At 36.5% G+C, this 13,322-nt stretch overlaps 1 protein-coding gene across 1 annotated transcript in view; it reads left to right on the top strand.

Moving 5' to 3' along the window:
* The window catches only part of LOC149275602 (WD repeat-containing protein 27-like), a 203,375-nt gene that overhangs the window by 14,621 nt on the left and 175,432 nt on the right, over positions 1–13,322 (top strand). The window contains exons 14-19 of the mRNA XM_089504538.1: positions 6,781–6,859; positions 7,382–7,456; positions 7,511–7,527; positions 7,719–7,817; positions 10,986–11,075; positions 12,110–12,231. Of these exons, the coding sequence (XP_089360664.1) occupies positions 6,781–6,859; positions 7,382–7,456; positions 7,511–7,527; positions 7,719–7,817; positions 10,986–11,075; positions 12,110–12,231 (482 nt within the window). The remainder of the gene's footprint in view (positions 1–6,780; positions 6,860–7,381; positions 7,457–7,510; positions 7,528–7,718; positions 7,818–10,985; positions 11,076–12,109; positions 12,232–13,322) is intronic.

Genomic DNA, 13,322 nt, shown 5'->3' with positions numbered 1-13,322 from the left:
TTCCGAAGTGTTTGGCAGCATTTTGGCTTTAAAGATTTTCACAGTCATGCACTGTTTAATTCATCAGCGAAGTGAAGACGGCGGCTTCTGTTTTAGTTCTTGTATGTAAGGTACAGTACTATCGAGTGTTATCTGTCTCTCTCTTCACACATGTTGATTTACAAGCATATAAAATCTTTTCGACTTGAACGTGAAGATAGGTAATAAGATCAGTAATTTATTTTACATGCGTCCAGTTCGGTCATTGTCATCTGGACTAAAAGAAAGGAATGAATCTACTAAAACAGTCCTGCTAAAGCAGTAACCAAAGTTACTTTTACCATTATTATAATCTTCTTGTAACAGATAAGATACCGTGAAATATCCAGGTTGTATGTCTTTCTATATTCAAACCTTCCCCAGCTTCTCCTTTAAGAAACCATGTTTCCACCATAGAAACATAGAATTAGACAGCAAATAAGAACCACTTGGCCCACCAAGGCCATTTTCACTAATATATTAACCTCTCCACCACTTATGCTGGGAGGCTGTTCCATTGATCTTCAATCCTCTCAGTAAAGTTAAACTACCTTACATTACATCTAAGCCTCTAAACCTTTTTAGTTTTAGAGTATGATCTTGTTCTAACATTTTTCCTCCTTTGAACCTGGCAGACCCTCCTACAGATCAGTAATAAATATGGGGGTGTAGGGTGCCTTTGGAAACTCTGATCATGAGCGTTTTGACTTTTTTTAATTTGAAATTTACATGTCAAAAATATACATTTTAGAAAATAACTGTATGTATGAAGCTATACATTATCTTTAAAGTCTTAGAACATCTACCAGCTGTTAAAAATTATTTTCTTGCCCTAAGACAGAGTAGGTAAAACACACACTCTCAATCAATATTTTATTAACAATACAATAAAGTGAAATAATGACTTGTTTATTTGACCAAAGATTGCCTTTCACTTAAGGCTTGTACCACTGCATTACAGACCAAGATCCAGTCATATTACGATAAGGTAGTTAGTTATTGGTAACTCATATTGATCACGTGCCTTGTACCTTCCACAGTGCTAGAGATGTGTGTTTGATTGTGTGTATGTGAATTAGTGTGTATGTGATATATATATATATATATATATATATATATATATTTAAATATAAAATGTACTGTAAATGTGAATCAGTGTGTATGTGAGATATATGTAATATAAAATGTATTTTATATGTATGTAATGTGTGTATATGTGAATCAGTGAGAAATATATACATATATAATATAAAATGTATTTTATGTGTATGTGACGGTGTGTATATGTGAATAAGTGTGTATGTGAGAAACAGATATATATAATAGAAAATGTATTTTATGTGTCTGTGATACACATACATATTATAAGTGTGTTTACATGGTGCCACGGACATCCTGATGAAAGTCTGAAAATAAAAGACTGAAACGTTGACTTACAATACAGAGTCTTTTGAATTTATTTGAAAACAAGTCCCACGAGTGCCGGCAACTACCCTTGGAATTTATATATATATATATATATATATATATATATATATATATATATATATATATATAATATATATATAAATAAATATAAGCCTGTATGTGTAATCTCATCCGCTTCAGAGTATGTCCTTGAATGGCAGAAATAAAATGTGGTCACCCAAGCCGTGGCACCATGTAAACCCTAATTTAGGAAGAAAAAAGCTTAAAAATATCATGGGCTAGTCTATATTTCACTCCTTACATATGACTAAAAAAGGATGGAATTTGGAGACTTGTGCTCTAAAAATACAGTGTTAGTCTAAGGCATTAGGTAAAAACACATCAGTCAGGTTTCCACATAAAATGGAATGAGACCTACAAATGAGCATGTCTGTAGCTTACACCAGCAAACCACAAGAATTCAAACCAAGCCACCAGAACCGTTCCTTCATAAAATGAACAGCCATTGTGCCAGTGAAGTACACATGCATTAAAACACTTTCTAAATGATCGATGGTCACACTTAATTTAAATGAGACGCTAGATCAACTGTACTGAGAAATGGAAAATCAATCTGTTATCTTACCACGGAGCTATCCATGATTGCTTTTACGAACTTAGCTAGGAATTTGACCAAATAGCATTTAGGAAGCTGTTTCGCTGCAATAAGTTATGTTATGGGTGGCTTTCCAGAATGCAGATTTCTCAACATCTCTACATCTGTAAAGTGTGTAAATTCAGATAATTAAGTACATTATAAATAACACTGTTTAAAAAAAGAGTGACTGGAAAGATTAAGAATAGCTTTGTTAACAAAGAAGGTAATTCATGTTTTGAATGTTTTTCTTCAGCACTCAAGTTTTGAATATTACTATTTTAGTATATAACTCAGAACCATAATTAATAGATTTAATTCTACATCTCCTTATTACCATATTTGGTTATGAAATTTCATGAGGGCCCATAGTACCTTTAGGTGACTCTCAAGGCAACATATCTTCAGAGAAATATTAGTTTGATCTTCCTTCACTGTGTCGTTGTCAACTTCTTGTTTTAGTAGTTGGGTGTTAACAGTTTTCACAGGGATATATGTAACTTACAGCAGTGCTTCTCCAACCTAGAGTGTATGAAGACCTGTAGGGGTTTTGGAACCAAAACGTGACCCACAATCATTCACCCTACTTCCAGAGTGTTAAAGCATATAAAGCATGAACCCAAGGGTGCAAAGGACCTTACAAGACAAATGCAACATTGAAAAAAATATATAATGTAGTAATTAAGACACTGTGTATCTGCCACGTAATAGTAAGATATACAATCACAAGCAATTCACCAAGCCTTGAAAGTCAAGTGTGTGGATATTCTGTGGCAGCTCTCCCCCACACTCTTCTATTAAGGGTTTGTCATGACCTCTGATCTCCCCAACCAGAAGTGTCACCTGTGGTGTGTCCGTAATGTGGTTATAACCAAATAATATGATATAACTGTATAACCATATTACAGACATACTACTTTTTTTTTATTCCTGATGAAGCCGTAAATATAAGACCAGTAAAACAAGTGAAGATAGGACCTACAACTTTCTACTACACCTGAGATTGTATGACACTCTTTTTGGGTTATCCAGGATGCTGAAAGATATTCATTTATGGTGGTCCAGGGAGACCCATTGCGTTATTTGAAAATAAGTCTGTGCATCAGTAGCTGTAAGTGGCTTTGTTGTTTTAACTGTGATACTCTGCCATTGGTGGTACTTCTTTATGCTTTTAGAATCAAATGGAAGTAAAGCTATTTTACAAATTAACTTGTTTTTATGACTGCACATAACTGGTTCAAGTGTGTTACACATTTTACACTTACCTCATTTTTTTTTACTCTCTCCTTTTACATACGCACCTCAATTTCTACTGTTTCTATTTTATTCAAGCATTTGGAGAGTGAGTGCTCTTTTTAGACAGCAGCAGTGTATGGGCTGATATTGTTTTATATGTGGTAATGATTATCATTGCTTTAGTCATCATTCTGTCTCTATCTATCGTTGTCCTATGAAGCATTATGCAACACTTGTCAGGATCGTTTCATACGTACACTACAAAAGTATTGTCTGGACGAATGGGTGAAAATTCCCACAGCAACACTCCAAAATCTTGTGGAAAGCCTTCCCAGAAGAGGGGAAACTGTTCTAACTACAGAGAGTTGACAGCTACGTATTCATGTTTATGTATTTAGAATGTAATGTCATAAAAATCCTTATTGGTGTGATGGTCAGGAGTCCCAATACTTTTTTGTCCAGATAGTGTATCTCTGCTGTATCTGTGGTCTCTGCCTAATAATAATGAAGTAGGTTAATTCTTATGCTCCTGTTTGGAGATGTATCGAATGATATACTCTCGTTGTATCACTTCCCAAGCTGGAAGAACAGAAACTACTGTGTTATTGAAGAAACAGACACAACTATATATCCAAATACCTCTTTTCTGAATACTTTTGCCACAGTGTAATACAAGAATGGAAATACAGCTGCCAGACATTAAAACAGGGAATTGGTTTAACCATAAAGATAACTTTACAATGTAATGTTTTCCATTTGAGGTATTAACCCTTTCAGCGATGTTTCCTGAGAATTTCAAACCATAAACTGTAATTTCATTTCTAGGTTCTTCCATAAGTGATAGATAACACAAAAGGTAGCTTCATTAGAACATATTTGAGAACAGATATTTTTAGTGACCTACCACTAATTTTTTATTTGCTGTTATATGTATGAAGGAATATGCTATAATTACAGTAAACCTTTATCCAAAAAATACTCTGTTCTCGTGGATATTACACACAAACACAAAAAGAAAACGGGTGGAATATATGTTTGGCACAGTTATCAGGACCGTTTTAGTCAATACTTGGTGTTACCTCACTTTGCCAGGATAACAGCTCCGAGTCTTCTAATGCCTGATGAGGTTGGAGAATACATGGCAGGGGTCCAGAATCTTTCTAGATCCTTTAAAAGTTGAGATTGACACTGGTAGACTCTCCTCTTAAGTTCACCCCACAGGTTTTTGGGATGTCCATGATAGGAGCTTGATTTTGTGGTCAGTGAACCCTTTCGATATGTGTTTTGGATCATTGTCTTGCTGGAAAATCCAGCCGTGGCCAATTTTAAGCTTTTTGGGAAAGGCAGTCAGGTGTTCATTTAATGTCTGTTGATGTTTGATAGGACACATGGCATCATGGACTCTAATAAAATGTCCAGGTCCTCTGGCAGAAAAACAGAGGTACTTTTCCATATGGCTACCTCTCTGTGTGCACCAAACCCACCTGTGGTGTTTATTGCCATAAAGCTCTATTTTGGTTTCATCTGACATAGAACCCGATCCCATTTAAAGTTCCAGTAGTTTCTGAAGACAGTTGAGTTTGTTTTTGGATGAGAGTAGAGGCTTTTTTTGTTGAAACCCTTCCAAACTACTTGTGGTGACGTAGGTGATGTCGTATTGTAGTTTTGGAGACTTTATGACCACAAGATGCAACCTGTGCAATTCCCCAGTTGTGATCCTTGGAGATTTTTTGGCCACTTGAGCCATCCTTTTCACAGTGTGTTGAGACAATTTAGACAGATGTCCCCTTCCAGGTTGATTCATAATATTTCCAGTTGACTGGAACTTCTTAATTATTGCCCTGATGGTGGAAATGAGCATGACCATAATTTTGCTATTTTCTTATAGCCACTTCCCATTTTGTGAAGCTCAACAACCTTTTGCCTCAAACCACAGCTACATTCCTTGGTTGTACTCATTGTGATGAATAAAGAGAATTTGGTCTATGTGTTACCTAATATTTATACCCCTGTGAAATAGGAAATCATAGTAATAGTTGAACAATATCCTGTTCCTAGTCACCCAGGTGTACTAAAAATGTAAAATGTCAATGGGAAAATGCTTCAAGTATGGTTTTCTCATATGAATTAACAGGGGTGCCAATAATTGTGCTACACATATAACCATTCTTTTTTTTATTATTTATAAACCTGTGTTTGTGTTTGCAATTGTTTGATATCCATGAGAGAAGAGTATTTTTTTTAGGAAAAGATCAAAGGGTTTAACAATAAAGACACAAAGGGTGCCAATATTAGTGGAGGGAACTGTATATCATATTTTTGATACTTAAAATAACTGGTATTTTTAACAGAGCCAGGGATTGCACTAGCTCAAAACAATGAGCAGCAATAAAAAATTCACAATAGAAGAAAAGCATTTAACGCAAATATTTATTAAAATTAAATTAAAATGACATAAAAATCAACTTATGTTGAATTGCACAAAATCATTATGCAACCACAAATGTCATTTTGTGTAATGATGATAAGCAGCTTAAAAACAAATGGAAATGTTGATGTATTGCAGTTTCCAGGACAAACTTATGTAGCTATTTAGAAACTGTCTTTATTTATCTTCACATCATATATCTGTATGGCCTACGTCCTGTAAAGGGACACACCAGCCATCATGCACTTTAATGCATATGATAGCTGCATGGTCCCTTTAAATTTTCATGGTGCCACCATTGCAAATTATCTGAGTTATTCTACAGAATCTTTCCATATGCATTTTTCTGTTTGTCTGCCCCCCCAGGACTGGAGGGAGACAAGATAATAAGTTTTGTTTTGGAAAGATTGCATTTTAAGAATAGTTAGACATCCAGTTAGAAACAGAGGCAAGGCACTTAGGGACACTGAGTGTCATCGACACACAAGAGGGTACTGAAAGCTAGACAAGTAAATTAGTTTGCCAAGGGAGATAGTGTAAAGTAAAAAGAAGTGTTCCTAGAACTGGGCCTTGAGGTCAACCAACTGAAAGGGGAAGGGTAGAGGAAAGAGTTACTAGAGACGGAGATGCTAAATGTGCAATTATAAAGGTAGTATGTGAACCAGGAAAGAAGAGACAATTGTGACTGCGAAGAGGAGGGAGGTCCACATTGTCATAGTAGTGCCCTTGGATCTAACAATCAGTAAATTATTGGTAACTTTAGCAAGAGCAATCTTTATAGAACGTTGAAAGTCGTAAATCCAGATTAAAGAGGGTCAAATAGCAGTAGCATTTTGGAAGCCTCTTGGCTCCTGAGATTTTTCCAACATTGAAATATGTTGTAAGATGATCTCAAGTGTAACTTTGTCTTAAATGCCTTTTCCTTTTGCCTATAATATTATATATATATATATATATATATATATATATATATATATATATATATATATATATTTAATGCAGTAGAATGATAACAGCATCATTATTTGTAAACCAGGCTCCAAGAACATGGTAAAGGACCAACCGCTTGTATTCCACAATAAGGTCAAGTCATCGGGGTATTCTACAGCACCGAGGTGAGCACATATGAACCACTGCTCATAATTTAGAAATATGTTATTTCAAAAACAATATTCTGTGTCAGAAAAAACACAGATCTTAATGATTGGTTCCACCAGTACTTTTGGGGCAGAACATGGCATCACATCCCTGTACCCTGCTCTATAAGTCATACATTTGGAGATACATGCCAAAAGAGGGACATATTTCCCATTCCTCTTCAAATAAAGGATTGGCTGTGTTACTCAAGGCCTTGTCAGCCTAGGCCCAAATATATAATAACACTTCAAATAGCTTTAAAATCACTTTATGGAGTCTTTTTTTATTTATATCTGTTCTTACAAGATAAGTAATACAAGGTCCCATAAGATTAGATGTCTACACGTTTCTCTATGTTGGCCGAATAAAAGGTTTGGACCTTTAGACAAAAGGCTCCATCTCTTAACAATGAGGACTGTTTATGCTTTGGTTTATTGTGTGATTAGGGATGTAATATGACAGCACATAAAAGAGAAATATGTCTACTTTTAAACTTTTAGAATGAAAATGTTTTCTCCAAAAACTAACATCAAGAAAACAAGTGAACCTTCTAAGGTGAAAAAAAACTCCCTAAGGTGAGCATCACACTGTAATCATGTGTCAAACTGTGCCAGGAATACTTTAAATAGGACATGCAAGACTAGTAGTTAGCCAAATGATCCATGATGAGACATGGAGCTATTACTGAAAATGTCAGACAGAGAACATAGACACATCATAGCCTGATAACGGAACATTAACAAATTAAAATAGGTTTTACAAGACAGGATAAAAACATAAAATGAAGCAAAAATTTTTTTTTTTTTAATTGTTTTCTATTTTTTTTTAGTAATGTAGGAAAGGATTATCCTTTAAATGCACTTGCTCCCAGCGTTCTTCACAAGCAGATTTCATTAGGTAACAAACCAACAGCTGTCTGCTGTATTCAGTACTCGGGTATGTATTTCATGGGGATGTATCATGTTCATTGTATCTTTTTATATTTTGTTCAACTATGTATGTACCCTAATAGGTTAAGTAAGGTTAGGTAGGTCATGCAGAGTGTGGCAGATGAACACAGAAGAAAATAAATTCTGATAAGCTTTTCTTTGTTTCCAGTAGACCTCTTAAATTAAAGTCATGGTCTTTGATCAGAAATTGCACAGAAATTAATCTTTGCCCCTGAGAGCAATAAATCTAAAAACCTAACATCCACATATATAAACACAACTAAGCTGAATCCCTTGAAATTCATGTTCTGGTCACGAAGCCCATTGTTATGACACTTAATGTTTTGGTCCCTTGTAGTTCCTGGAGACCTGTGTAATTCAGAAGCTGAACAGTAGCTGGTGCAGCTCTGTACGGCCCTGAGATACAGAGAGGTGAGAGAGGAGGACTTTCTTGTGAAGATATGTGTCATAGTCGGCCCAGATTTCTGTAGCACTGATCCTGCCTTCTCTGATAGGGCCTTTAGATGACATCATATCCCCAATCTGTCCATTCTGAGAATCCATTCAGTATAAGAGAGCAGTCCTACAGCAAACTGTGATTTTAGAAGTTCCCTCAGCAGGCCCACTAGCTAAGGCAGGGGTGGGCAATTAATTTTCCCATGGGGCCACATGAGAAATTGGAATGGTTTTAGAGGGCCAGACCTCTACAAACTACAAACTCCGAAGCCTTGTCCATTTTGTTAACTTATGTGCTGTTTAATAAAGTTATTCAAGCCTACGTCATTGGTAGAGGTGCTTGAATAAGTAAGGCCTGAATAACTATTAGCACAGCACAGAAGTGAACAAAATGAACAAGGCTTCGGAGTGCATATCGTATTTTTCGCTCTATAAGACGCACCTGCTGATAAGACGCACCTAGATTTTAGAGGAGAAAAAAAAGGAAAAAATATTTTGAGCTAAAAAATGGGCTAAAATATTTATTACAATAACTGAATAAGCTATGAACACAGTAAGACACACGCAGTAAGACACACACAGACACAGTAAGACACACACAGACACAGTGAGACACACACAGACACAGTAAGACACACACAGACACAGTAAGACACACACAGACACAGTGAGACACACACAGACACAGTAAGATACACACAGACACAGTGAGACACACACAGACACAGTAAGACACACACAGACACAGTAAGACACACACAGACACAGTGAGACACACACAGACACAGTAAGACACACACAGACACAGTAAGACACACACAGACACAGTGAGACACACACAGACACAGTAAGACACACACAGACACAGTGAGACACACACAGACACAGTAAGACACACACAGACACAGTAAGACACACACAGACACAGTGAGACACACACAGACACAGTAAGACACACACACACAGTAAGACACACACACACAAACACAGTAAGACACACACACACAAACACAGTAAGACACACACACACAGTAAGACCTCCCTCCCTAACCCCCCTTCTCAGTATCTCCCCTCTAACTCCCTAACCCCCCCTTCTCAGTATCTCCCCTCTAACTCCCTAACCCCCCCTTCTCAGGATCTCCCCCCCCGCCCCGGTCACTTACCTTAAACTCCTGTGTTGGAAGCGTGAGGCGTTTGTCTCGGGCGCCGGCGCTTCACTGCTGATCGCCGGCGTCTGACGTCATATGCCGGCGCCCAGCGTAAAGCGCCGGCACCCGAGACAAACGCTTCCAACACAGGAGTTTAAGGTAAGTGACCGGGGCGGGGGGGGACACCGGACTCATTGGTGAGTCACCAGGACACTCTTTGCGGGCCGGTCCGAGCTATTCAGCGGGCCGGATGTGGCCCGCGGGCCGTGCTTTGCCCAGGTCTGAGCTAAGGTATCAACTATTGGATTAGAAAGACAAATTCCTGCCCTGGGGGGGACAGGAAGAGTGAGAAGTGTAACATTTTTGTTTCAACTGACTTGAATATGTGCCTTCAAGGGTAATTACAGTTAGGGTATTCTAGCTTATTCATGTACCTCCTCCCCTAACATTCTACGGTATTTCTCCACTGCTCCAAACTGGGATGTTTTTCCCAAAATTTAGTATTCGTTTATTTTTAAAGTGAAAGGGCATTTTAGACCTTGTTAAAAAAAAGCTATATTTTGACTTATTATGGTAAAAAAAACCAAACAGATGGTTAAGTCAGCTCAGTTTTTTCTCTTTAAGTATGCTCCTCTTAGAGCTAGTTCCATTAATGGGCAATGTAATATGTTCAGTCTTTTAGAAAAACATATTGCTATCATTTGAAGCGTTCTATGATTGGTAAGGGTTTATCTGAGGTTAAAACTGCACTAGATGGTTGCATTGTGTTCTTTGTGGATATGCTCACATTCCATAGGAAGGCATCCTGCTTGTCATTACATCTTACTCATATCCAGGTTACGAAAGTGTGCCCATTCAAACTGTGCTATATACATATATTGGTGTTTTATCCTCAGGTTCTCTTTGTGCTATAACTAGATCCATGAAATAAGGAAGTATAGACTACACTTTAATTAAAGGCTTGAGATGTTTTACAAAATAAGTATTAAACTGATGGATTTGTATGCTTTTCCTAGAGCTAATTTCATGAACGAGCAACTTAATCTGTTCAATTTTGAATAACATAGTGCTATCATTAGAAGCATTTCTTGATTGGTAAGAGATTATCTGAGGATAAAACTACACTAGATGGTTACATTGTGTTCTTGGTGGATATGCTCACATTCCATGGGAAGTCATTCTACAACAGCATTCTGCTTGCCTTTATATCTTATATCTACATAACCAGGTTGTGAAAGCAATATAATAGTATAGTATAATATAAAAGTATAATAGTATATACAGTATAATAGTATATAGTATATGATAGTATAATATGTAGTAGGTTTACTAGATCCATGAAATAAGATAAGTACTCTTTCAATGAAATGCTTGAAATGTTTTACAGATCATGATGCTTATATACTTATTCTACTGGTAACAAGTACTAGTAAATCACAAGCCGAAAAACAAAGGCTTTTGATCCACCATAGACGTACATACTTTTGTTAGGAACAGATTGTTACATTGGGTGCAGTTATTGGTTGGGCACAATTATTTATATCATATGTACTTGTTTATTTCTGTTTAAGGAGACGGACAGAAACTGGCATGTGGATTAGCTGACAAATCTTTAATGGTGTTCAGTTCCAGTCTAAATGGGGATCCGGTTGTTTTTACAGGTACTGTATATTTCAGACTTTTGAAGTCATGTATGAAGAAATATACTGATGCATATACATACTGTGTACAATAGTAAAGTATCTAAGGACCCCAGTGAGTTCCTCCTATTATTTTACATTACATTTTATTTATAAAGTGCCAGTTGATTGTGTACCGCTAATACAATAGAGGAGACTAAAAATTCTAAGTTAAGACAAACTGGTACCTATTGGGAAGAGGGCCCTACTCTTGCAAGCTAATGATCTATTAGGCTATTCACGGCACTACAAGAAAGACTTGAGTATCCTTGCATAATACATATTTAATTTAGGAATATTTATTTTCTCTCTGTTGAACTATGATTGTATTGTTCCATCATACATACATTGCAAGTCTGATCTGAGTTTTCTACCCAAACATAAAGGGTTAAACAGTCAGCATTGTCTAATGCCCATCACAGATAGACATTCTGGAAGTAAAAAGGTCACAGAGACCGTTTTTTTTTTTTTTTATCACAGTGCTAAAGCTTAAATGATTCAGTTATTGCAAAACATTTTTATCACTTACATTCTTCACACACATTGTGCCAAATAATTTGATTCCATTGCTATGGCACATCGACATAAACATTAAAATAAAACAAGCCTAACAAACCAACAATTTACAGCTTTTTACAGAGAGATAATCTTTCAAGGCTCTACTCTGGGGCAAGAACGGAAATATGAAAATGATTAAGCCCTTAATTAAAAAAGAGAACATTGGTGTTTAAATATTTTTAGTTTAGTTTTAGTTGATATTGTGATCTGATCACTGTATCAAAATTACTATATTATTAGTAACCTCTCTGGTTGCCTACACCTTTCAGCAAGAGTCTTGAGTATGTCAGTGATAAACTGTACCTTTTTAAATATAATAGTCAATTTGAGTTGCAAATCCTCCTGTGTTTTATCTTAGGGCTATTATTGAGCCAACAGAAAGCCCTTAGTGAATAAACCTCAATGTCTTCTACGTGGATGTTAATATTACAGATTAATATTTTATCTCTTTGTCGTAGGTCATGATAGAGCAGTTAATGGATTGTCTTGGAGTCATGATAGGAACTTGCTGGTTTCTTCTTCTGAAGACAGAACAGTGAGGATCTGGAATGCTAGGAATGCAGACCCTGCATTAGTTCTGGTAAATAAATTGTATTTTACTGGCAACATTTTGCTTGATATCATATCTGTGTATTGCCTTTAGTTCTAGGTGGAGAAGCTGGCAGGATTGCTTTAACGATATTGGTCCAATTCTCCGTAAAGAAAAAAGGCCGATTTATTGCTGGAGTTTTTGTAATTCTGTACATTCTCCTTGCAATAATTAAATGAACCTGATGTACCCAGTAATGCAGTCCTAGCCTGCTAATCAATGACACAATGTGTAATGTTTCTTGTAAAAACACTGGGCTTTGCTAGAGGAAAGGGTAGGTGGTCTTGAATAATTTAAAGAAACTAGAACAAGTAATAAGAGCGTCTTATTCATGGGGAAATACGGTAGTTATAAAATTAAATATGGTTATTACAGACTAGATTTGAAATCATGTGCCTACATTTGCAGACCAATGGGCGCCATCAGTATGATTCCAGTACATTTATTTTTCACCCAGTCTCAGTTTTTCCTGACATTGGTTTATCCTTGGAATTTATCTTTGGAATTTGCCTCATCACAAAACATTTGCGAAATTTAACATACCCACACAATTATAACATTGATAGACATGGTTAGGTTAACGTTTGAATGCTAAAGCTTTGTTTAAACAATACCGATTTTCTGGATTAGTAAAATATGTATATATCCTCCAAAATTCAAGACTTTTGCCTTTCTACAGTGATTCTGCACTGGGTTTGACATCAGATACGAACAGCATATCGTTACTGTAAAACACAATTGATGGCTACTGCTGCTTCGTTAACAGCATGGATTTAGACATCATTGTATCTGTTAGATACATTGCCTAGTTTGCTCGACGCTTTTGGTCCGCCTGGACCTTTCTTCACTTGAGCTAACAATTCCCTATGAAACGTATCCTGCTTTCTCTCTGTCTGATGTAGATGTCAGCCCGAGAGGAAGTACGGTAAGCTTTTTAGTTGGCATTGGCTAACTTTTGAAAAGGGGGTATCCCAGTGCCAGTAACAACACACCATTTTATCCCAATTAGAAGTGGCAGGTTACCAGGAAAAAACTATTAAAATTCAAATGGATTTAGCCAAGTAGTGCACACCAAATATATT

The sequence above is a fragment of the Sceloporus occidentalis genome, unplaced genomic scaffold, assembly GCF_023333645.1.
Source record: "Sceloporus occidentalis isolate IW3139 unplaced genomic scaffold, rSceOcc1.0.p SCAF_277, whole genome shotgun sequence".
NCBI lineage: Eukaryota > Metazoa > Chordata > Lepidosauria > Squamata > Phrynosomatidae > Sceloporus > Sceloporus occidentalis.
This window is presented reverse-complemented; position numbering and strand designations above follow the sequence as displayed.